General features: G+C 33.1%; 3 protein-coding genes across 4 annotated transcripts; all 3 read left to right on the top strand.

Moving 5' to 3' along the window:
• Positions 1–255: 255 nt before the first annotated feature.
• LOC111891854 (xyloglucan glycosyltransferase 4) lies at positions 256–3,966 on the top strand. The gene is made up of 4 exons (XM_023887917.3): positions 256–1,307; positions 1,420–1,728; positions 2,192–2,596; positions 3,048–3,966. The coding sequence occupies exons 1-4, from the start codon at positions 669–671 to the stop codon at positions 3,687–3,689; spliced, it is 1,995 nt and encodes a 664-aa protein (XP_023743685.1). The 5' UTR covers positions 256–668; the 3' UTR covers positions 3,690–3,966.
• A 7,516-nt stretch (positions 3,967–11,482) lies between these two features.
• On the top strand, positions 11,483–13,936 carry LOC111891832 (ankyrin repeat domain-containing protein EMB506, chloroplastic). The gene is made up of 8 exons (XM_023887895.3): positions 11,483–11,769; positions 12,075–12,499; positions 12,591–12,670; positions 12,781–12,879; positions 13,045–13,143; positions 13,240–13,338; positions 13,417–13,515; positions 13,613–13,936. The coding sequence occupies exons 2-8, from the start codon at positions 12,091–12,093 to the stop codon at positions 13,715–13,717; spliced, it is 990 nt and encodes a 329-aa protein (XP_023743663.1). The 5' UTR covers positions 11,483–11,769; positions 12,075–12,090; the 3' UTR covers positions 13,718–13,936.
• A 2,182-nt stretch (positions 13,937–16,118) lies between these two features.
• Positions 16,119–18,530, top strand: LOC111891836 (uncharacterized). Of its 2 annotated transcripts, none has more exons than XM_023887900.2 (10): positions 16,119–16,270; positions 16,471–16,616; positions 16,740–16,898; positions 16,979–17,032; positions 17,113–17,211; positions 17,325–17,417; positions 17,689–17,832; positions 17,903–18,010; positions 18,090–18,141; positions 18,227–18,530. In XM_023887900.2, exons 2-10 carry the CDS (start codon positions 16,530–16,532, stop codon positions 18,259–18,261), a joined length of 831 nt encoding a protein of 276 aa, XP_023743668.1. In that variant the 5' UTR covers positions 16,119–16,270; positions 16,471–16,529; the 3' UTR covers positions 18,262–18,530. The 2 variants fall into 2 exon arrangements, with proteins under 2 accessions (XP_023743668.1, XP_023743679.1); XM_023887911.3 differs by lacking the exon at positions 16,119–16,270 and adding an exon at positions 16,283–16,379.
• The last annotated feature ends 4,892 nt before the right edge of the window (positions 18,531–23,422 follow it).

Below are 23,422 nucleotides of genomic sequence, written 5' to 3'. Positions count from 1 at the left end.
TTATTTTTGTTTATTTATAACATGTCATTGTAATGGTAAAAACATAATAAAAATAAAAATGACTATGATGTAAAATAGACATACTATATATGTTTTATTTCCAAGATTACAAGTAATCAATCCCGAAAACTAATAATAACCATGATAATATTCCATAAAATTCAAAGAACTCAATTAAAATATAATAAAATAATATATTAGTACTATTTATTACGATCTGTGCTATAAATTGCATCCATAGATTTACATATATTGTGTCATAGCACATGATTGAGACCGAGATAGAGTTGACCAAACCCTCATACTATCTTCCTCACTCGTCTATCGAAAAAAATTAAACAAATCCTTCCACATTTAAATTTGCAGGCCTCTAATCGCCTCCTTGAACCTTCCATTTACATACTACAAAGTACAATCTCTCTTTTTCTCTCTCTAAGATTTTTGTATTTTGACTAATCAACTTCTGCATCCTTCTATCTTTCTGTACATTCGTCTTTAAGCTTTCAAGATCCAGATTTCACCGATTCTTTTTCTTTCGTCAGATAAGCTTCTATGATGTCTTAATCTTTGTACCTCTGCAAACCCTTTTGATCTTTCTTTGATTCTTGATCTTTTGTCTGCAAAATCGCAAAATCCCATCTGGGATTTGTGGATTTAGCTTCAAGAAAATGGCACCAAGTTCTGTGGTAGTCACAATAGACAAACCAAGCAACATCTCGTTAGTAGAAGTCGATGATTCAGAAACATCTGTGTTTCTTGAGAAGCAAAAAACAGCAAGCACGAAACAGTTTTCATGGCTGCTTTTACTCAAAGCTCAAAGAATCCTCTCTTTCTTTCCATGGTTAGCAATGGGGGTTTCCAAGACCTTTGTTTCTGTTAAAAAGCGCATTGCTTTATCAGATTCAAGCAAAGATGAAGTCAAATATAAAGAGAGGATTATGTACAAATTCATAAGAGTATTTCTTGCTATTTCTATTGTCGCTTTGGTTGTTGAAATCATTGCTTATTTACAAAATTGGGATTTGAAACTTATACCATCGGAAGCTATGGGACTTGTACACTTGTCTTACATGGGTTGGATTTCATTCAGAGCTGATTATCTTGCTCCATCCATCACGATGTTGTCTCAATTCTGCGTTTTGCTTTTCATGATTCAATCGCTCGATAGATTCATACTTGGGATTGGTTGTTTTTGGATCAAATTGAAGAAAATCAAGCCGGTGATTGATGATCAATCTTACGACATTGAAGATCCTTCGTCTTTCCCCATGGTTCTCGTTCAGATCCCCATGTGCAATGAAAGAGAGGTACCATTTTACCAAATAATTTTGAGGTTTTCCAGTCAAATCTAAGAAAAACCCATGTTTTTTTTTTATCGATCTTTTTGCTGATTAATTTTGTGGGTTTCGTGTAATGAAGGTGTATCAACAATCAATCGCATCTGCTTGCCAATTGGATTGGCCAAAAGACAGGATTTTGATTCAAGTTTTGGACGATTCAAGCGATGAACTTTTACAGATTTTGATAAGAAACGAAGTGAATTCATGGAAAGAGAAAGGAGTAAACATCATCTACAGACACAGATTCGTTAGAACAGGATACAAAGCTGGAAATCTTCATTCAGCGATGTCTTGTGATTATGTCAAAAACTATGAATTTGTTGCCATTTTAGATGCAGATTTTCAACCTAATCCTGATTTCCTTATACTGACAGTTCCGCATTTTAAGGTAACAAACCTACATGACTATCTCTCACCAATAATTGATCATGGGTATCCACACTTTCCATATTTAGCAACTTTTACTTTTTTGTTTTTCCTTTTTTGATGATTAACCCACACATTTAAAGATTTATTTTATTTTATTTTTCTAGTCTTCTTTGAGTCTAGGGAAAAAACCTAATGCACCATGTGATCATGGTGTTCATTTGTTCTTTCTTGATTCAAATGAACTCCATAACAACCATATTGTTTCCAAAAAGTGGTTATAACATTTATCTCTTTATAATAACATCCTACTCTCCTTTCTTTCTATTACAACATTATACTTTTCATCATTCTTTTCTTATCAAGACATTGTGCTTTGAAATATCTACCAAATGTACATTGTAACATGAAGAAATGAAAGATAAGACACTATAATGAATACGTTGCTATTTGTTACATTATCTAATTTTTTTGTGTAATTTTAGGGGAAACCGGATTTGGCTCTTGTTCAAGCAAGGTGGTCATTTGTAAACAAAGATGAAAACTTACTCACAAGGCTACAAAACATCAATTTGTGTTTCCATTTTGAAGTTGAACAACAAGTGAATGGACACTTTCTCAATTTCTTTGGGTTCAATGGAACAGCGGGTGTTTGGAGGATTAAAGCTTTGGAAGAATCGGGTGGATGGCTTGAAAGAACAACGGTTGAAGATATGGATATTGCTGTTAGAGCACATTTGAATGGATGGAAGTTTATTTATCTTAATGATGTTAAAGTTCTTTGTGAATTGCCTGAGTCTTATGAAGCTTATAAGAAACAACAACATCGATGGCATTCGGGTCCTATGCAACTTTTTCGTCTTTGCCTTCCTGCTATCCTTTCTTCCAAGGTTCATTTACAAATTCATTCTAATCTTTATTCGGACTTCTTCTTTTTTTTTTTATCACTTCTTCATATTACAAGTTTACAACGTTGTAACTATTATAAAAGAATTACCACATCATTGCAGTTTCATCGAAATTGAAAAAAATATATATAAGTTGCAAATATCCGGTTTTAGTGAACCTAAAATCCGCATATTTTCTATCAAACTTAAGGGCTTTTATGTCATTATCTCGCTATAATTAGGTAGATTTTCCAAAATATATGTCTTACTAAGAAAAAAGATGGAAATCAGAATGCTATAATTGAGTAGATCTTAGAAGTACAATTCCATAATAAGAAAAAAAAAATTAAGTAGAAAGATGTCAAAGTAGAATGTTATAATACTTTCATTTCTATTTCACATATATAACACTTGAAGAAACAATATTAACCTTAAAGATTCAATCTTGTTGCAGATATCAAAGTGGAAAAAGGCAAACATGATCTTCTTGTTCTTCCTTTTACGAAAACTAATTCTACCCTTTTACTCATTCACCCTCTTCTGTGTGATTCTTCCCTTAACAATGTTCATACCCGAAGCCGAATTACCAATTTGGGTCATATGTTACGTACCCGTGACAATGTCAATCTTAAACATTCTCCCATCACCAAAATCATTCCCATTCTTGATGCCATACTTGTTGTTTGAGAACACAATGTCAGTAACCAAATTCAATGCCATGGTCTCTGGTCTTTTCCAGCTTGGAAGTGCATACGAATGGGTAGTCACTAAGAAATCAGGGAGATCATCGGAATCAGATCTTTTGGCATTTGCAGAAAGGGAATCGAAAAGCTTCAGTGAAGACAAGATTCAGAGACGTTTGTCTGATTCCGGACTTGACATGCTTGGGAAATTGAAGGAACAAGAGATTCCGATTGTTGTTGAGAAGAAGAAGAACAGGATTTATAGGAAAGAACTTGCGCTTGCGTTCCTATTGCTTACTGCTGCTACAAGAAGTCTTTTATCGGCTCATGGAATTCATTTCTATTTCTTGTTGTTTCAAGGGTTGTCGTTTCTTGCTGTTGGGTTGGATTTGATTGGGGAACAGGTGAACTGAAGGAATGAAAGAAATTGAAATTGGGGAAGAGTTTGGTGAGATGAATCGAGTGTTGGTACATAAGGAGAGTGTCCAGTTGGATATAGAATGAATGATATATCGGAGTTGGGTTTTTTTGTTTGGGTTATTGTATAATTAATCACACACAAGTTTTATTAATTCTTCGATCGTTGTTTAGTTAATAGGAGTTGATACTTACAGGAGGCGATCGTTATATAAAGATTCGTTTGTTTTGAAACTATTACTATAATTTAATAAACTAAATATCGTATTCTAATTCTGATTGTTTGGCATATAAGTTAAGCTGATTAGGGTTGTTAGCTATATGGATAAAACCGAATTGCCCAATTGGACAATTTGGATTGGACTATTTGATTCGGATATTCGGATTGGTTTTCAACTAAACCTAATTATTATTTTGTAGAGATGTCAACGGGGGCAAACGGGACGGAGATTGCATCCCCCGCCCCCGCCCCCAAAATTTTCCCGTTCCCCGGCCCCCCCCCCCCCCCCCGCCCCCGAATTCCTCTTCTGACCCCCGCCCCCGCCCCCTTCCTCTGCCCCCAATTGATTTTGGGCTAAAATAAGTTCTTGTTTGGGCTAAAAGAAACTATTTTTTTGGTAACAAATAGATATTTATAACATAATTTTACATGTTACAAACAACTTAAAAACATGTTTTTGTTGAATTTTTATACGTAAAAATCATTTTATTATTTATTATACTTATATAATTAATATATGTCAATTTATATAATTTGTTAACGGGGCCCCCACGGGGGTTTCGGGACGGGACTACCAACCCCCGCCCCCGCCCCCGAAATTAAAACGGGGGTTAACCTTGCCCCCGCCCCCGCCCCCGTCCCCGATTTTTTTCAACATATGCCCCCATATGGGACGGGGCCCCCACGGGATCGGGGTCCCACGGGACTTTTTGACATCCCTATTATTTTGGATTTCGGATTGGTTCTGGTTTATAAAATAAGAACCGAATAATCCAAAACAACCAAATAAACGTTTATTATTTATTTATTTATAATATATATCTATAGTTATCTATTAATTTTGTAATTTATTTTTTCTAATAGGTTCGAAAAGTTTCACCCGATAAAAAAAAGCATCAATATGTATTATCTTTCAAAAGTTTTTTATCTATAAAATATTTAAATATAATATATCTTCTTAATAGTTGTTTATAAATTTAAAATCACAACTAAATAATTTGTTTTCGCTTCTTGTGTAAAATTGAATAATATTATAATTATATGTCGTTTTAAAATGTTTCGGTTTTTGAAAACCGAATTATAAAAACCAATCCAACCGAATTGTAATTGGATCGGATGTGATGGGATTTGAATTTTGTTTGGATTATTTTGATCTATGTTTTGAAAACCGAAATCAATTTAGATTAATTTGATTGGATCGGATCAAACCGATCCATCCAAACGAAAACTCCTAGTCTTGATCATCTTATTGGACTTTTTTCACAAGTTTTCTGTATATTCCCTTATATCTGTTTTACACAACTTTTCAAAATATACCCTTATGTCCTGTTAAGTTTTCCATATAATTTATCAGCCAGATTTTATCAAACACTATTACTTTATCAATTAACTTACTAAGTAAAAGCTAGTATTACACGTAATTTGCCAAACGAAACCTAAGTTATAATAAATTGATGCCGAATAAATTTAAGGAACGGGGGAGTAGTCGGAACAAATTTAGAAAAACAAAGTTTCCAAGAACAATAGTTGTCTTTTTGGCGTATGTCGCGTATGTAATAATGAAGAAGGTAGGTCCTAGGACCTACCTAAAATTTCAATTTCATTTATAATATATAGACCACAAAAATTAGGAACTATCTTAAAAAAAGTAAAGGATCTATTTTGAGTTTGTTTTTAAAAAAAATGTCTTAAAAAACCATTTTAAAAAGAGAAAAAAAAAGTTACAATGGGCAATTGTGCTGCTAAATATATACGGTTAAATATAATATATAGTTTATCACTGTTGTAAAAAATCTTGCTAGGTCCCGATTAATCTCCGATTAATTCATAGACGCTATTCGACCGACTAGAGGGCGTCTAACGATTAATCTCTGCATAAATGTTGAGTGAAACAATATAAAAAGATGAAATTTTAACATTTTAAAGAAGTTCTATATCGATAGGAACTATTTTAGGTATGATTAGTGTTGTATTAATCATATTAACATATTTTGTTATGATATTAATTGTATTCATGAACTTTGATATAATATTAGTCATATTTAATTTTTTAAAATTCAACAAATTAGCAATTAATGGTCACCGATTAATCTCCGCCTAACCGATTAATCCCTTAAACTCAATCTACCGACTAGCTAACGTCGAGCGTTTTTTACAACCTTGGTTTCTATCAAACAATAAGATATCAATGCTTTAATAATCAACTAGTTTTTCATTAAATCGTTCGGTTTTTTTAGTTATATTTCAGTCGTTTTTTTTTTAAAAAAATTAATCGATAGTGTCTGATCCGTTTTTTCAGTTATATTTTATTAAATCGTACACGGTCTGACCCGACTGACCCGACCCCCCACAAGTGTTGTTGATTTTTTTTATCAGTTTCACTTAATTTGGGAACTAGGTGATATTTTGTTCTAGATTTGCCACCGGAAAGAATTAATCATAAATGGATGGTTTATTCTAAATTTTGTAATCTAATAAAGGGTAAATTGCACAAAAAGTCGTTATGTTTTTACTTTTTTTGCAATTTTGACAAGATGTTTATTTTTGTTGCATATAAGACACTTATTTTTCAATTTGTTGCAATACCCAGCAATTAACCGGTTACCCGGTTAACTCATGGTAACCATCTATATCTCCTTAGGTCATACCAAGTCAACGAATGTCAATAACTCTTCTCAAAACCCTCCATCGTGGACGATCATCTTATTCAAGACCTAATCTATAAAGGGTTTCTTTATTACTTATGGTAGATTCAAGATTCAAATGAACGTGGTAATGGAGAAGCCAACATTGTCGGATGAAAACCCAATAGAGGAACTAATACCGTCAGATGAAATGCCCATGGATGAAAGGTGCATTTATCATTACTTGACTCGTATCGGAAATTGGCTCCTAGTATGTTTGTGTTGACTTAGTTGGTTTATGGTTCGATCCTTATTGTGTGGACCCATATTTGAATTTTATTTATATATAACAAGTACAATTGATTTTGTAGATTGTGAGTGTTAAGAACAAAAATTGAGTGACTCAGAGGATAAAACATTTATGGTTGATGAAGAATTAGCCGACAATGATTCAAATGAACAAATAGGTTCTCGGTAGTTAAAGGTTTTCCATGATATATTTCTTTATGACGTATGTCATGTCCCTATTGAAAAGGAAAAAGAAATTGTTGATTATGAAACAATTAAAGATGATGAGATTTTTATAATGAAAGGGACATAGATGATGATACAATTTAATGTGGTACTCGGTTTGGTTTACAAGACCCATCATGGAACCACATATACAGTAAAAGTCATGCTAATAAAGAGGAATTGCGTTTCTATCTTACAAATCATGCAATTGTCAATTGTTATGCACTCGAGGCAGCAAAATCCTCAATTCAAAGACTTCAAGCCAACTGTGTTTAATTTTGAAAAGAAAGATAAAAGTCATCGTTTTAAACTGTGGCCTTCGTGGATAAATAAAGAAAATACTTTTCATATTAAGGGACTTGATGAAAACCATACTTGGATTAGTGAGTCTAGGCATGCTACATTGGTGAATCCAAAGTGAATCGCCAAATACTTCCTTAAACAATTGAGTGTCAAGCTAAGAATGAAAGTTAGAAGGTCGAAATATGAAGTTTATATATGTAGTGCCAAAAGAATTTTTCTATAGGGAAAAAAGAAAGCATTGGAAATTATAAATGGGAATTGTGGAAGAGTTATTGGAAGTGGAAGATTGTTTTATTAAAGGGGAATGCAAAAGTAGCCAACGAATTTGCCTTTTTAGTTAATCTCAACTGTGAATGCTCTCGGTTTCTAGGCTTTTAAACTAGCACCAAACTGAGCCTTATATTGTGATTCAAAAGTGTATACACCAAAAATCTTCGGTTGAGTTTTAAAGACTACATGTGCACTTGGTCAGTTTATGCATAACATCCGTATCTTTTATACCATCGTATTTTTTAAGGTGTGGTATGTTGGTACCGGGTGGTACTGTTGTAGTGTGTATCTTAACAATTCCACCCAAATGGTGATGGGTCATATGTGCCTTAAATAAGCATTTTAGGAGGTGTGTGTCTTGGTTGGGTTAGTTGTATCATCCTGAAGCATGTTTGTTTTATCTGCTAAATACCTGGCCCGAAAACTCTAGTAGCCAAATAAGGTGTCCATAATGACCTTTTCTTATGGGGTGATGGTGTTAGTTCTTCTATTGACCATTATGTTGACATTGGTATAATTGATGTTCAAACAATGTTTTGAGGTTAGTTATTGTAGTTATGGGTTGAGTGGTTTTTGTTGTTTCGATGTTTGGAAAAGTGGGCAATGAAGGTGTTACGGATGTTTATAATACCCGTGTTTCCAGGTATTTTCAGTTACAAATTAAATTTAAAAAATTGCATTTTTGGTCCTTACGCGGGGGTACCCTATGGGTATGTCGAGAGTAGTTAGGTGTCATGGACTCCTTTGAGTACACAGGACATACTCATGCAGATCCTAAACCCTAGTTTTTAGGGTTTAGACCCTATTTAAAGGACCTTAAGCCCTTGAGACATTCCTTACCTTCAGCCTCCACTCCCTCATTCTATCATTGCAAAACCCTAACCCTTAAGAGTTTGTTTTGGACCTTTAGATTGTTCTTGGTGTATTTTGGAAAAAGAAGGAGTTCATTTTTCTGGTTGGTGGGCTTGAAGCTTGTAGATCAAGAGTTTTCTTTTCATCTGACAACTTCTGGAGGTATAAATCTCACACCTTTATGGTTCTATGGTTTTGATCTACGCTAGGGTTTAGTTTTCATAACTTTGGGTCCCATGGTTTGGTTCTTGTGAGTAAAAGCTACTCCAGAGCTCAAGTTTGTCACTTTATGTTTTTTTAAGGAACTTGTGTCATAAAAATGAAGTCTTTGTTGTTATTTCTCACTCATGCAAAAGTTTGAGGTTATTAAAGAGTGTTATGGACTTAAGGTTTGGATTTGGGCTCTATTAGCCCATGCAAAAGCTTAAATTTGTCGACTTTATCATTTAAGACCTTTCCAAGATTAAGATTTATGAGTTTGATGTATAGTCTTTAAGTATTAAGAGCTTAAAAGTGGTTTTGGACAATAAAGGATTACGTAGGGAGTAACCTATGAGTACACAGGTCGTAACGAGTTTTGCCAATTTCCTTTTCTATGGTAACCCAGTATGTTAAGCGTAATGGGGGAGTATGCATGGCGTACTCCCAGAAGTGCATTTTGGGCCATTTTGGGCCTTAGGTCATGCTTAATTGGTTCTGGTTAGGAAAAGGGTAGAATGGTCTTTTACCCTTAGTAAGAGAGATATGATATGGACCTTGATTATGGGTTATTACCCTAATTATTAATTAGGGTGGGTTTTAGATGTGTTCAGTGTGAGGAGCCCTTGTAGCAGCCCTTGTAGCAGCAAGCACATGTGTGATTCGGTTATCTTTAGTTTGAGGTAAGTCTTCTCACTGTGTTTGTGGGTCGAATGCGCCAATGTCGGCCCACTGAATTGTGTATATAGAATGATAGTTGTCTTTATGATTCTTACATGTTTATATGATTGGTTTGAAATAAACCCCATGGCTGGGCCCATTATTGTATGATCTGGTTGAAATAAACCCCAAGGTTGGGCCCTAGGGTAGGGCCCATGATTGTATATTGGGTTGGAATATACCCCAAGGTTGGGCCCAACTGTATGTTTGGTATGTGGTACTTTGAGAAACTCATTAAGCTCCATGCTTACAGTTTATGTTTATGGTTTCAGGTACTTCCAGTAGTAATATGGGTGGTGTACTAGGATTATACTTCTATGTTCAAGTTAGCAATATACTCAACAGAGTGTTAAAGAATGATATAAGGAGTTTTTAGAGAAATGATAGCCGATGATACCTCCTATGGAGGAGGTATTTATAATGTTGATGAAGGAGAATTTTTTTGTTACATCTTACAATTTTGTGGCTTTGTTGTATTTTTACAGGTGATCGTGGGAGGTGTACAATCCTTTTAGGGAATTAGGCGGAACGCTTTTGGCACTCCCGCATTGCTTTGGTTTCATACATGTGGTGTTTTTTCCCTGCTTTGGCTTATGGGGTGTCACCGCTTGTCTTGGCGTTTGACATAAGTCAAGGAGCACATTGTTCGGCTCTTGGGCCTAATAGGGTGGTACACTATTAGTATGCAATTTAGAAATGCATGAATTTACAAATTATTGGACCATTAATCACAACTATATTAACCAAACTACAAGTGCATGCAAAGTAGTAGTGTATTAAAAATGAGTGTTGCCACATATCCACAAAAACGAAAAAAACAGTAAGAGTTGTCTTTTTTTGATATAGGTAACGGTTTGTAGGGATGTAAACGGGCCGAACTAGTTGCTGGCTACTTGAGCTCGTCTCATTAAAAGCTCGAAAAGAGTCAAGCCTTAACAAGCCAAAGCCTAGAATAAAGCCCGATCATGCATGTGAGGGCTTGTTTAAACTTGTAGGCTTAAACGAGATTTTGTATAATATATTTGTATTTTATATATATTATTATTTATTACTTATATATTAATAAAATATTAAAAAATAACAAGTCAAACGGGTTCTTTAATGAGCTTCACGAATAAACGAGCATTAACGAGCTGATCTTGAGCTTCATAGATATGTTTCACGAGCCGAACTCAAGATCGAGATCGAGCCTCTAGACTCTTAACGAGCTCGAGCTTTTATAAATTTAAATGAGTGGTGCGATTAATGTCAAGGTTCGGCTCAACTCCTTTACATCCTAATTGTTTTAAGATTGTTTTTTCAAGATTGTAACAACAGACAGATAAATTACCATAAATGTCTTCATGGATATGGTTTAGTAAACTCATTATTAGCTAATGACAAAGTGTATATGTTGTGGTAAATATAAGCATCTTCAAAGCTTAACAAGCACATATGCATGAAAAACATTTCGGGACCTTAAAATGGGAGTTTGGAACACTTGTAAGTCCAATCCTTGTCGGCAAATCCAAAATGTATCTTATAAACGGTTAGTCCGAAATATCAGAATCCAAAACGATTTAACTCACGTATTATATGACAAATATAATTGATATATAGTCATAAATGGACATTCTGGAGTATCTAGTGATATTTAAACATCTTGATTCCATATAGTATGTTCTTATTTTTATAAGATGAATTGATTTGTATATAACAATTTTTTTCGTACATAATAATTTATATTTTAAAATGTTGTATTGTAAAACTCTATAAAAAATAAATTGTTATTTATGAAGAAAAATTGTTATGTATTAATCATTTTCTAAAAAATAAAAGTTATACGTATCCATATTTGTTGTAATAATAATATACAGCACACTAATAATTTACAAATTAAGTTCTAAAAAAGTTGATAAAAAGCGTCGGGCCATCTGGACCAACCGACAGAAATTCTGTTTTGATCCGAAACAGATTTGATGATTTGAACATTTTATTCAACATTCATCTGGCCCAACTTCCCTAGGATAGCTTACGTTTGTCCTCGAGATAGGTCTCTTTATAGACTATAGAGCCCAGAATCCCTAATTAGTTCTTTATAGACTATAGAGCCCACATATACATTTCTACATTTCAGCTGTATCTTCAAATACGAACGAAAACTGCTTGATTTCTCGTTTCACTGTTCATATGAATACCTGCAATAATCGGAATATCGAATAGGAGATTAGAATTGAGGAATTATTGGTTCAAGGCTTCCTCTTATATCTTCCACAGAACGCTACTGGCGAGAGTATACAGGATTCAATAGCGAATTTTTGGGGAAAAAAATCAGTTTTGAACAATTGAGGTGAGAACCGGTGATTAACCAAGAGTAGACATTTCTAGCGCCTCAAGGTATGTCGTCTGATACACGAGTTTTTTTTTTTTTTTTTTTTTTTTTTTTTTTTTTTTTTTTTTTTTTTCTGGGTTCATAAATTTGTTATTTGGGGTTGATTGTGTGTTTACAAGATTACTCTTGAGGTAAGTTGAATGTAGAATTAGCTGGTTGGACTTGTAATTCAATGTGTAGCTTTATCTTCCAACGAGCGCCAGGTGTTCGATGTAATGTCCAAAAGAGATGTTCTCTTTGTTTCTGCATTTATGACATGCATATTCATAGGTTCCTTCTTCTCTCATATAACATCTACCTTTCCATGCAGATTGACCTCAATAAAAATGGTGGCATTATCTTGCTCAAGCTCAATAACACATTCTTCAATAAAACCCCCCTTCCATTCTTCTGTTGTTACTATTACTCCAATTCCATGTAACTGCACCAGTATCAATTTCACTCAAATGATTACTCACCCTATCATTATAGAAAAAACATCTAGGTTTCCTGCAATTAGGGGAAAATTTTACCCTAAATTTTGTGCAATCAATCCACACCAAACTTCTTCCACTACCCACTTAGGAAACTGGGAAGATCCTGTTAGTAGTGATAGTGAAACTGATGAAGAAGATGACATTGAAGAGAACAATCTTGACTTTGAAAGTGATTGGGAGGAAGAAAAGGATGCTTCAGAAACCCAAATTAATATAGAAAGTTTGTCCACAAGCCAGATTGAAGAAGATTTAAAAAAAGGTTTATCATGTTATTATTATACCCTTTTTTTTAATGGTTTAAATCATGTTCTATTAAGCTGAAAGTGGAAGATTTGTTTTTATGATTGCAGAGGTTGAACAACTTCTGTCACCTGAAGAAAGAGCAATCTTGCAACAAAATGAATCTCCTAATTTGGACAAAATATCAACGGTGTGTTTTTAAATCATAATATGCATTCTGACTATAAAAAAATGTTTGTTTTTTATTGGCTTTTAAGCACCGAATTTGATTTTTTTTTTTTTTGAGATTTTGTAACTCAGGAAAAGTGGAACCCTTTGCATACATTGGCCTTATCAGGGCAGATAAAGTTCATGGATAACCTTTTAGAAAATGGATTTGAGATTGATGCAGCTGATAAGGTATTTTTTTTATATTTAATGGATCCAATTAGTGAAATTTATAAAACAACTTATCTAAAAATCATATGGGTCAAAGTAATCATATGGGTCAAAGTCAATTAGTCAAACCGAAAGTACATTGCTATTTCTTGTATTTAATATTTTAATCCATTTAATGCAAAGCAGGAAGGACAAACTGCTCTTCACAAAGCAGTTTTAGGGAAAAAAGAGGCTGTGATTAGTCATCTTTTAAGAAAAGGTGCAAGTCCTCATGCCCAAGATCTGGTGGGACCCACCCTTCTCCTTCAACCTCCATTTTCCATATCATTATTCATTTCTTTTATTTCTTCTTCAAAAATTACTAAAATACCCTTGTGATAGAGTGGGGCTACTCCACTTCATTATGCAGTTCAAGTGAGTGCCATGCAAACGGTTAAGTTGCTCATCAAATGCAAAGCTGACGTGAATGTTGCTGATAATGTAATAATATAAATATTTGATTCTTTTATTTATTTTTTACTTTTTGTTAAAATTTAATTCAATCTTATTGTTTTATAGGAGGGGTGGACCCCATTGCATGTTGCAATGCAAAGTAGAAACAGAGACATAGCAAAAGTTTTGCTTGTGAATGGTGCAGACAAGACTAGAAGAACTGAGGTTAGTAAATTTTATAACAAATTTCAAGAAATATATAAAAAAAAAAAATGGATCGTTATATAAAATAATCACTTAATATATTCTTTTTTTTTTTCAGAATGGGAAAACTCCTCTTGATTTAGGGTTATGTTATGGGAAAGAATTCAAAGCTTATGATCTTGCCAAATTACTAAAGCTTGTGCCAGCAAACAATTATCACTGATGCCACGTGTCATGTTCATATGTTCTTGTTTTGCTATTCCACATATTTGATGTTCAAGAATCGATAGAAATCATCTTGAATTACATGAGATTTATATGTATTATTTGTAGAACTGTATCAAATAACAAAAATGGTTTTGAAAAAATAGGCCACGCAATGAAATGTTTTACTTCTTTCATGAGAAAATATATAATACTCTCCTCTAAACTTGGTTGTTTAGATTCTTGATTTTTGTATTCCATGTATTTAAATTGTGTGGTATTTTTTTACAAGCGTTTTAGTTGATTATCGAGTTGTTTTTCGACTTTTGGCTTCCCATAAACATCCGGAAATTTGTTTATGTGGAATAGCAGTTTTATCAGTTATCGCAGGTCATAATCGTGTAATAAAAAAGAAATTGTTTGTTCGCTGGGTGTCTCATTTTTATTACTTATTTATTTATTTTTATTTTTTTTAATTTCATGACCAAATGGTTAAATTGGTAACACTTTGTTGCTTAAGAGGGTGTTTGGATAACTTAGCTTATAGCTTATTAGCGATGAGAGAAAAAAGCTTTTGTAAAGTGTTTGGATTAAAAATAAGCAATAAGCTACAAACAGGGAGGGGGAGGGGGAATGTTACTTTATATTTATAGCATTATACAACTCACTTCTATATACTAATTTTCACTTAATTTCTCACTCCATACTTCTTCAATCTCATGCCATTTTGATATTACTTTATATTTATAGTAATACTATTTATTTGCACCAAAATGGAGTTAAACTTTGGTTGTCGGCTTTAGTCTCTTTCGGACGGTAATCTCGACAAAGTATTGTGGCAAAATTTTAAACCACACAAAATGTATTGTTCCTAAACACCATTGATATGTATATAATGCAATAACTAATATCCTTAATATCATGTTATTCATTAAATGATAATAATTATTATATATATTAGAACAAAAGTTGTTGTGAAGAGTAAAGTTTTAGGTTTTTAAATTTTTGCTACTTTTTTTTTTTTTAGGTTTTGGCCACAATGCATAGTTTTAGAGTTTTACAATTTTGCCCTAAAATTTTTTTATTTTAGATTTTGTCAACAAATAATCTTAAAATTTACCCATAAACTTTTTTATTATAGACTTTAGCTACATAACTTTCTTATTTTGGTATATTTGATCTCTAAACTTTCGTACGTTTGTATTTTCCATCACTTACTTTGTCGAATGCTACTTTTTATCTCCAACTTTGTAAAATATTATTTTCACCCCCTCAATTTTAAACACCGATATTTTTCATCTCTTTACCTTTCGTATCTTCGCATATTTGCATGTTTAATATGTTTGATCCCTACGTAGAAAATAAATTAAAAGAACGGTCCTTGTAATCTATATATACTTATATAGGTTCTTGTGCAAAATTATATTTACATGAATGATGCATATGTTTAAAAAATTACATAAATGCTCATTTCTTATAACAAAATTTAAAATATAAGCTTTTGTCCCTACGGAAAGAATGAATTGTGAAAATGATCCATGTGTGTGTGTTTGTATGTTTTAAACAATCCTTGTAAATTTATAAGCAAAACCTTGTTTGCGTCCCCCATATGCAAGTTAAATTAAAAAAAAAAAAAAAAAAAAAAAAAAAAAAAAAAAAAAAAAAACACTAATATAATGTAACATGTTTTTTTTTTTTTTAATTTTATGATAATATAATTTATAAATTTATAGTAATAAAAATATATTATACGTATAATACAAGATGGGTTTGACAATATATATAGAGTTACAAAAATAAATACGAACGAAGTAAAATAAAGATTGATAAAAGCTTATATAGAAAACAAAATTAAAATTAATTATTACAATATTATAATAAAAAATAAATAAAAATATATTGTTATTTATCGTATTGAATTTTAAGCAAAACTGAAAAAAAAAGAAAAAAAAACCCATATGATATATTTGATTACACACAATTATAATAGGGTGAACATTTGGACAGTTAGACCAGCTAGGAACCAGACCTTGACCTTGACCAGGACTGGTCATCGGTTCTTTAAATCATGCTTAATGGGTCCGGATATAAAACCGGGTAGGTCTAGTTCAGGTCTATGCCCGATTCAATGCGTATTTATTTTAAAGCAATAGATAAACTAACTTTGGTAGGACGCGTTTAGATAAACTAACTTTGGTAGGACTTCAACGCGTTATACTATATGCACTTAAAGGTGTACGAGTCTACTAGTACAAAAACCGGAAAACCCAAACCGGAGCCTGGATCCAGATCCGATAAGCAAGTGCAATCTACAGTCTACCAACCGGTCCACCCTACTTCAACGTGTGGTACCATGTGGGCCGGTTCTGGTCCAAATACCGACGCTAGGACTTTGGGTTGGGCCATAAACGTCTGCCATAGATGAAGACATGAAGTCGTCGACTACTTCGATATTTTTCGCGCCAATAAGCCCAGTACCTATTCAGGAATCGTGCAACATTTTCCGTCATTGTCGAGTTCTTCTTCGGATTGACTGTTTACTTCGCTTCATGCAATTCAGTGGATTTAAAAGGTATATATGTTTTGTTGATCTTCAGTAACAACTATGTATTCGATATCTTTGAACTATTGTAATACGACACATCGCTTATTTGGTAATAGATAAAAGGGGAATGATTAGGGTACAGAACTGCAGATTGCTGTTTCTGATTTTTCCTGCACTATCAATCCGTAAATTGGCTTTACTATTTCACTTTTCAATGATGATTTCAGGTGAGATTTAGTATTTGGGGTTATAACTAGGGCAAAATTTTGATTCTCCACAATCATCAATGGAGGACGAGAAGGACGCGTTTTACGTTGTGAGGAAAGGCGACATTGTTGGCGTGTACAGGAGTTTGAATGATTGCCAGTCTCTGGTAAACTTGTTTTGATTTCATCTTCATCGTCTTTCGAATTCCAGTTACTTCTGCTAATCTTTCATTTTTTTTACCTCATAAACAATGTAAGTGACTTACACTAATCTTTGAACAATCATTCAGCTATGTGGTCCAGATGTTGATGTTTTCAAAGGCTATCGATTGTCTAACGTTGCTGAAAAATTCCTCTCCTCACATGGACTCAATAATGCAATCTATTCCGTTGGTGTTTCTAATGTCCAAGGTGACCTTTTTGGACAACTTATTCCCTGTCCATTTCAGGTTAGACTTCTTCATTCATCTGAATCTTGATATCTTTTTATCTTTATTTTTGTAATGTTCATGAGTTCATCATGTTTCAGCAACCAGCTTCCAATAAAGCTAACAGCAAGACACCTATAGAGAAGAGGATGAAGGTAATGTTGCAATTTGTTTGTATTGCATCATAAACTTCTTTCATGTCTAAATTTTATGATTTGTAACTTTTTTTACACAGAAAGATGTTGTTGGATCAACTTCATTATCAGAAGCTCCTCAAAGAAAGTTACCCGAAACAGAAAGCTTTATAGAGGCTTTACCAGTTTCTGCTTATTGTGTAAGTTTTCACACCATTGAGTCGAGTCTTCATGTTCTTCATTTCCATTAATTATAAATTTATAATCATCTTTAATAATCAACTAAAACTGTCTTTAATCTTTATGTTCTCAGTGCTCCTGTATTCTTGAGTTTGATGGTGCAGCCAAAAATAACCCTGGACCTGCAGGTGCTGGTGCTGTGATCCGTGCAGTAGACGGAAGTCTGGTATATAAATATTGAACTTTTCTAACATTCTTCCAAATATACCCCTTATTAGCTAAAAAAAGAACAAATCTTCTACATGCCCTTTTATGTCATTTCACATATTTCAGCTACATCTAGTTTTACCAAACATCATGTTTTAACAGCTAGCTTTTCACTTAGTCTGCTACATTTTCTAGAACTAAGTAAACCATCTCAGTTAGACAAAATTACCATTTTACCCTTATATTGCAAAATCAAAAGTTCAGAATATTCAAAATTTTGAAATTTGTAGGTCTATCGTCTGCGTGAGGGTTTAGGTGTTGCAACCAACAATGTGGCTGAATATCGAGCTGTGATTTTAGGTTTAAGGTATGCTCTGGAGAGAGGGTTTAGACATATTCGTGTGCAAGGAGACTCTAAACTTGTTTGTATGCAGGTATTTTTTTTATAAATTTATATATATATTTTTCAACAACAATATGTTAATTTTTTTTTTAAGAAAACAGGTTAATGGGGTGTGGAAGACGAAAACACAGAACATGACTGAGTTGTGTAAAGTGGCAAAGGAGTTGAAGGAGAAGTTTTTATCTTTCCAGATTTGTCATGTTGAAAGGGTACATATTTTTATCATATATCTTTATTTAATACTAATATGCAAATAAATTTCACATTTTTTTTTTAAAATATTGGCAGGAGTACAATTCTGAAGCAGACGCCCAAGCCAACCTGGCTGTATATCTCCAGAGTAAGAATGTCTCCAGATATTTTTCTTTAATCAGTATCAGTGTCAGTGTCAGATATGTAATATCTTATATCTTATATCTATACAGGTGGTGAAGTTCAGGAGGAAGTGGAGAGGAGATAGTTTAGTTTGAACCTTTTCTAAAATGTCCACTAACAACTCTCTTTACTTTTGGGTCCTTAGAATGTAATTCGCAAACGCAAGAAACGATATTTTATAAAAAAAAAAAAAAAAAAATAGCATTAGGGGGTGTTTGGTTCGCAAATGCCGGTATTGGGTGGGGATGAGTATATATCATTGAAGTCAGGGGGAGCATTTGCCTTAAGCTAAGGGTTTCATGATTTATTCATCGTAGCAGATTATATATACACATGACATATATCATTGAAGTATTTTTTGACTAAAAAAACATAAATGAACATAAACAAATGCAATTCTAAGACAATAGGGGTATACTCTTCGGCCTATTTAGGATTATGAAATGATCCTAACTACATAAATGTTGTATACTACAAAATATACGACAGAAAAATGACATTCTTGATAAAAAAAAATAATAATAATAATAATAAAAAAAATGCTTTAGACCTAGCCGATCAAGACTCAAAGAGGTGTTATTAACTAGTAAAAAAACATAATTTTATCTTTTAACAAAAAACTAGAAAAAAAAACTATAAAGGGATATAATCTACTCTAATAAATAAAGGTTTTTTTGCCAGATATCCTTTTCTTTTTCATTTGGACATATGACATTTTCTAAAATTTTTAAATTTTCTATTTTCCACTTATCATTTCATTGTATTTTTTATTTTATTAAATTAAAATTCCACATTTATTTATTAGAAAGGATTTATATATGTAATGTATTTTATATATTAAAGCCTTTTTAATTTTAATAATTCAAAAAAAATATATTTTCCTTATAAATTCAAAATTTTCAAATTATTAAGATTTTATATTTAATTTTTTTTTAAATAAACTTATGTAATACATGGTTTCACACACCTAGGATTGATAATAGTTTAACCTATTAAAAGACAAACATACATCCACTCATAGATACATATTTAGATTTTATTCCCAGAGAACATATTCTAAAAATTAATAACACATGCTATATATAATATATAAAAATTACTGAAACCAAATCTCACTTGCTCATCAACTTGGATAAATAGTTGAAACCTTTATATGGATCCATTGTTATACCATTGATGACCCAATCACCCAATCAGCATTTAATATAATATTGTATGAAGAAAAAATTGTCACGTTAAGATGGATATGATGTTTTGAAGTTAATAACTTTTTCCTCAATGTTTTTTTAAGAAAAAATTGTCACGTTAAGATGGATATGATGTTTTGAAGTTAATAACTTTTTCCTCAATGTTCTTTTTTTCGAAAAAAATAAAATACATAAATATTCGTCTACGAGATGCATTCAAAAGAAATCAAATAAAGGTTTTCTATCTTGAATTTTTCATATATGCAAAATTTTCTATCGTTTACATGCATATATTAAATTTGCATATTATGCAAATCAAGTGAAAAAAAATCGTTTGCTTTTAGTTTTTTCCGGAGAATCTTATATAAACCAGGATTGAATTTGTTCTTGTTATTGTTATTGCCAAATATTTTGGAAATTTTTTAACAAAGTCTTAAATTTATTTTTTTAATACAAAAATCACAACTATTTAACTTTTTGAATAGAAAAGCCCAAGAAGTCGGCAAATTTATTTACTTTAACCCTTTTTTATCTGTTCTGCAGGTCATCAGATCAAATCGTTAATTTTTCCAAAATAATGAAATTTTTTTCCAAATTTCGTCAAAATTTATATATAATATATAAACGTATTTTTATGTATTTATATATGTTTTTATGTATTTATGTATTTTTTTTAGTTTTTATATGTATATGTTTACGTATTTTTATGTATTTTAAATATATATATATATATATGTATATATATATATTATATTTATATGTATTTTTAAGTATTTTACATATTTTTATGTACTTTTATGTGTTATTTTTTTATATATTACGGATTTATATGTACTTTTACGTATTTATGTATTTTTTTTAGTTTTTATATAGATGCTTATGTATTTTTATGTGTTTTAAATGTATAAATGTATTTTTTTTACGTATTTATATGTATTGTTAGGGTGCAAAGTTCTTCAATGGACGGTGTCTTAGGCTTATCCTTAATGATATGAGTTTTTGGGTAGAGCTTGCCTATATATACTTTTATAGTTTCCATGTGCAGGTTTGAGAGAGCTCTCATTGTATAGATTTCTAGTCTCTCTATCTCTCTCTCTCTCTCTCTCTCTTTCTCTCTCTCTCTCTCTCTCTCTCTCTCTCTCTATATATATATATATATATATATATATATATATATATATATATAGAGAGAGAGAGAGAGAGAGACAGTAGTGTAGTAAGCAAGCAAATGCTCCTACATTTTTGGTACTTTCTCCCATATATACAAATTGTGCTTAAACTTTAGATCGGATCTTATCGATTATGCATTGATTCTTCAATTCCACATTTTTCATCTTCATTGGGATCCTACACGTGGTATCGGAGCTTAATCTTGAAGGTTTAACAACTTTTTCAAGATCAACGATCCTAGATGGCAATATCTTTGGTGTGTAATCGACTTGAAGATTTGAATTTCATTGCGAGTCTCTCCATTGGATCTTTTTGTGAAATACCCGGTTTCGAACCACTTCATTATTCGGGGTTGTGACCCGATCATCAGTTATCATAAGGTTTGGGAGCTTGGGAAAGAAAGGTTTTGGCCCCTTTTAGATGAGGATGTTAAAGTCTAAGTGATTCGAGTGTTCGATGGTGTTTTGGACCCCAAGGGCATAATCGTAATTGGTTATCTTGGTCCTTTATGGATTTTGGGTTCGGTTCGGGGAACTTCAGGGCTATGATGGGTTGCTAGAAGTGTAGGGTTTTTAGCCACCTTATAAAGTTCGTCAGAAATGGACTTATATCGAGGAAGTTATGGCCTTAGAAATATTTAGGGTTTTGGAAGGAACCTTAGTACGCAAGGCGTACCAAGGGAGTATGCATGGCGTACAGCTGCGAAGATCAGTACCTATGGTGTAGAGAGGCATACGTTGGGCGTAATGCGAAGGTTGGTGCGGGGGTGCGAAGCCTCGTACACTGGGCATACGAGGAGTACGTTGGGCGTACGAGGGTAAGTGGGAAAACCCTAATTTTTGTGTTGTGCGATGTATAAGCTTAACGATAGTCCATTTTGTTCATTTCTAAGACAACCTTCATGCTCTAAAACCCTAATTCGACCCCCTATCCCATGTTTGGTGATTTAGAAGCTCTTGTGAGATTTATGGAAGGTTTTGTGGACCTAGAAGAAGAAGGGTGAAGAATTGAACACTTGTTGTTTGAAGGAAATCTTTAAGATCAAACATTTGCACCTCCTTTTGGTAGCTTGGGAGGTATAAAGTCACAACCTTGCCTTTTCATTTCACAGATCTTCTTCTTGGTTCATTTTTGGTCATTTTGACCATTTTGGTGGATGGTTGAGAGTCTAAGTCATTTGTAAAGCTTGAAATTGTAGATCTAGTTATATCATGGGTTCCTTGGGCATAAAGGTGCAAACTTTATCTGATTGTAAATAATAAAAGCCCAATCGAATTAAGCCCAAATTTTGCTATATGACTATCTATTGGTGCCAGATGACTATTGCATGAATACAATCACATACCCTAAAGTTTAAACAATCTTAGGCTAACAGATTCAATCCTACAACAGTTAGACCCAGACAAGAGCTGCACAGCAGGACCAAACCCCTTACCCTAAGATCATTTATACCATGCAACATGTGACTTAGCGTATTCACTCAATAGCCAGTTCACACGCAAAAGATTCATACCACAGTCAATAAGAGATTCTATGAGAGACAAGGCGTCATATAACCAGGCAATTCTATCATGCAATTCCTGAAGATCCCTAGGCTATCACTAGCATGATGTTCTAACATATCACAATATCAAAGAACAGTGTGGTAAATTGTGGTCAACTTACTAGCTCTGGCTGATCGTACACATCACATCCTATTTTGGTTATTTTGAAAACCATTTTTAAAATATTTTTCCATAGTTTGACACTGGATTCACACGAGTGTTCCTCCAATTCACTCAAACCAAGGCTCTGATACCATCTTGGAACATCCATAAAATTTTAAACTTTTCAAAGCAACTCTTTTTCTACAGAAGTGTTTACAAAACCCATTGTTTCCAAAACATTATTTAAAACCAGAATCGTTCTCAAAATAATTTTTAAAAAATTTTCATTATTAGAGTATCCTAAAAATCATAAATCCAAAAACGCGTGGATGTGTACGGTCACGCCTTCACCCTGACAAGATCCGCTGAAGTACCTGAAACCATAAACCAAAACTATAAGCATGAAGCTTAGTGAGTTCTCCGATAGTACCAATACCCAAGCAGATAACATATACAAATAACATCATGTATTAGGTCTACAGATAAAAGACTAAATTACCCCTTGATCCCACATTATAAGTCTGGCTTGCCTATCAGACCCACAACTCATATCTGGCTTACTCTAGAGCCCACAACCTACGTCTGGCTTGCCATTGGGCCCACAAATTATGTCTGGCTTGCTCCCTCGGTCTTTGGATTGGAATACCAATGAGTAGCCCTCACTACGAGTCTGGCATACCACCCGGTCCTCAGCTCGTATTTGGAATGTCACTGAGCCCTTAGTATGAGTCTGGTTTACCCTACCTGACCCTCAACTCATATCTGGAATGCTAGTGAGTCCTCAGTATGTGTCAGGCATGCCCTCCCTGACCCTCAGCTCATATCTGGAATACTCCAGGGTTTGTTGGCTACAGCACAAAGCAGTACAACCTCAACCCAACCCACACAATATCTAGACATATAACAAATAATATCATATACAGATAAACAGACAATATCACAGGTAGTCCTATAGATCTACCATACTAGCATATCAAAACTAGCATACATATCTATACCATACTCAACATATCAACAATATCAGATTATCAAACCAATGGGTCAGCCTTGGTGCCTTCGACCCGAAAGTACAATGAGAAAAACTCACCTCGAATACTGAAGTTCACTGTAATAAATAATAATCCTTAGTGATGAGTTATAAAATAACTCTTTGATAGATCTTTGTAACAGGTAAGTAATGAACGTAAAGATAGTAAAAACAAAACACAAGTATGAATCATAATGTGTCGAATGATTAGATTAC

The sequence above is a fragment of the Lactuca sativa genome, chromosome 4 (assembly GCF_002870075.4).
Source record: "Lactuca sativa cultivar Salinas chromosome 4, Lsat_Salinas_v11, whole genome shotgun sequence".
Taxonomy (NCBI): domain Eukaryota; kingdom Viridiplantae; phylum Streptophyta; class Magnoliopsida; order Asterales; family Asteraceae; genus Lactuca; species Lactuca sativa.
Note: the sequence above shows the minus strand (reverse complement) of the source record. Positions and strands in the feature narration are given on the sequence as shown.

Bases quoted from the DNA above. Each gene is read 5' to 3' on its own strand.
- LOC111891836 (XM_023887900.2), top strand. From the start codon at position 16,530: ATGGAGGACGAGAAGGACGCGTTTTACGTTGTGAGGAAAGGCGACATT. The intron at 17,212-17,324 runs GTAAGTTTTCAC...TTATGTTCTCAG, and splicing joins TACCAGTTTCTGCTTATTGT to TGCTCCTGTATTCTTGAGTT. The intron at 18,011-18,089 runs GTACATATTTTT...AAATATTGGCAG, and splicing joins AGATTTGTCATGTTGAAAGG to GAGTACAATTCTGAAGCAGA.
- LOC111891832 (XM_023887895.3), top strand. From the start codon at position 12,091: ATGGTGGCATTATCTTGCTCAAGCTCAATAACACATTCTTCAATAAAA. The intron at 12,500-12,590 runs GTTTATCATGTT...TTATGATTGCAG, and splicing joins TGAAGAAGATTTAAAAAAAG to AGGTTGAACAACTTCTGTCA. The intron at 13,339-13,416 runs GTAATAATATAA...ATTGTTTTATAG, and splicing joins ACGTGAATGTTGCTGATAAT to GAGGGGTGGACCCCATTGCA.
- LOC111891854 (XM_023887917.3), top strand. From the start codon at position 669: ATGGCACCAAGTTCTGTGGTAGTCACAATAGACAAACCAAGCAACATC. The intron at 1,729-2,191 runs GTAACAAACCTA...GTGTAATTTTAG, and splicing joins TGACAGTTCCGCATTTTAAG to GGGAAACCGGATTTGGCTCT. The intron at 2,597-3,047 runs GTTCATTTACAA...ATCTTGTTGCAG, and splicing joins CTGCTATCCTTTCTTCCAAG to ATATCAAAGTGGAAAAAGGC.